At 50.8% G+C, this 1,818-nt stretch overlaps 1 protein-coding gene across 1 annotated transcript; it reads right to left on the bottom strand.

Moving 5' to 3' along the window:
• Positions 1-1,047: 1,047 nt before the first annotated feature.
• LOC103250464 (dual specificity protein phosphatase 18-like) lies at positions 1,048-1,617 on the bottom strand. The gene has a single exon (XM_008049055.1). The coding sequence runs from the start codon at positions 1,615-1,617 to the stop codon at positions 1,048-1,050; it is 570 nt and encodes a 189-aa protein (XP_008047246.1).
• Positions 1,618-1,818: the final 201 nt, after the last annotated feature.

The raw sequence follows: 1,818 nt of genomic DNA on the forward strand, positions 1-1,818 counted from the left end.
AGGGCTGTGAACAGATGGGGGAAATGACATTATGAGGACGTGTGTGGTGACCCCAAACCAGAGGGCCAAAGAGTATCATTGCCCTTTACTCCAAGAATGAAACTAGTCATGTGCCAGGTACCGTGCTAAGGAGCCCAGTCCTCACAACAACTCTGTGTGAGAAGGGGTGTCATGGCTTTGGTGTCATGGTGAAGAAATTGAGGCTATGAGAGGCTCCAGGTTACAATAGGAGGAGGTATCAGGGGTGACAGGGCTGGGTCATGGACAGAAGCTCCAGCCTCCGAAACCAAGGCTCATGAGAGGAACCCCTGAGGCCTGGTGTCAGGCCTGCTCTCTCTCAGTAGTACATGCCCTGGGAAAGAGACTAATGTCCCTTTTCACAAAGGCTGGTGGGAGATCACATCCTTGAAACCTTTTAACAGCACCCCCCACTACAATATTTTTAAACTTTATAGAGTAGAATGGTTTCTTCAAAAACCAATGTATAAATCCAGTCTAGAAAACCACAGAGGGGCCACTGTGGTTGAAGGTGGGGACAAGGATATCCTGAGATGCCTGCAAGGTTTCCAGAGCACCACTTGAAGGATACTTACCCAGTAGGTTGGTACTTACTAGGAAAAGTGCAAAGAGTGCCATGTTGTCTGAGGCTTTGACTTTGGGTTGGAAACAACCTGGTGGTATTCTGCAGGGACTTGCTCCTGGGATAGCAGCTTTTGGCAGACGTCAGTATTCCAGGTCTGCTACATGTATTGGGTGCTGCTGGCAGGTCCATCTGAGCTGGGCATCACCTGCCCCTCCTTTGTTCCAGCCATGCCCCAGCAGCCTGACCTGCCCCTCACAAGGTAAGAAACATTTTCCCCATTTTACATGTAATGAATTGTATCCTTTAAAGATAAGGCTTACTACATTAAAAACTCTAAATCCCTTCCCTTTTCTCTTGCCCCTCTACAAGGTATCATCCGGTTTTCTTTGCCAAAAAAAAACCAATGTTCAAGTTCAGTCTTGGTGTAGGATGAAGGACAGATGTCAGGGGCTGGCTAGGATGGCTCACATTGGCATCATCAAACTTACATCCTTCTCATAGATGTCAGGGATGGAACCTATCGGCGAGTTGATCATGTGCACGGTGTTCTGACTAAACAGTTTGAATTCATAATGGATGAGCTGTTCCCAAAAGCCATTGTTAGGCCGGATGATGGGGCGGCACGACTTGGTCCATGTGTGGGCATCCAGCAGGGACATGGCGTGGTATTTCATGAGATAGGCAAGGCAGAAGGTGGCCGAGCGACTCACTCCCGCGGCGCAGTGCAGCAGTGTGCGGCCCTGCTTCATTTCCACGCTGTGGATGTGATCAGCAACAAGATCAAAAAAGTCGTAGAGACGCGAGCTGGGAGAATCCGCCACGGGCACCTTTATGTATTGAATGTTCTCGAAGACAGTGTTCACCACCTCTACTGAGACGTTGATGACTGTGGTGATGCGGTGGCTTGACAGCAAGAGTTTGTTGTTGGCGGCCACACCATTGCTGATGTACAGGCTGCCGGTTATCAGGGAGAGGCCGTGGATGGCAGGCTGCCCGACAGCCTGAGAAGGACGGGGACCCGAGGGTGTTGTCATCAAGGCGGTGGGTCGGCGGTCCCTCTGTACTGGTTCAGGTCACCACTCTTGCGAGTGCTCGAGACTTGGTGCCGCCAAGTCTTGGGCGGAGGTCTTAAAGAAAGAGGACTGGCCGCGGATTACCACCCTCTTCCTGTCTACTCATCCGCATCACAATCCCCTACAGCTGATGCTCCGGTTTCCATGACAAAGGCCTCTTGT

The sequence above is a fragment of the Carlito syrichta genome, unplaced genomic scaffold, assembly GCF_000164805.1.
Source record: "Carlito syrichta isolate Samal-C Ts95f unplaced genomic scaffold, Tarsius_syrichta-2.0.1 Scaffold130467, whole genome shotgun sequence".
Taxonomy (NCBI): Eukaryota; Metazoa; Chordata; class Mammalia; order Primates; family Tarsiidae; genus Carlito; species Carlito syrichta.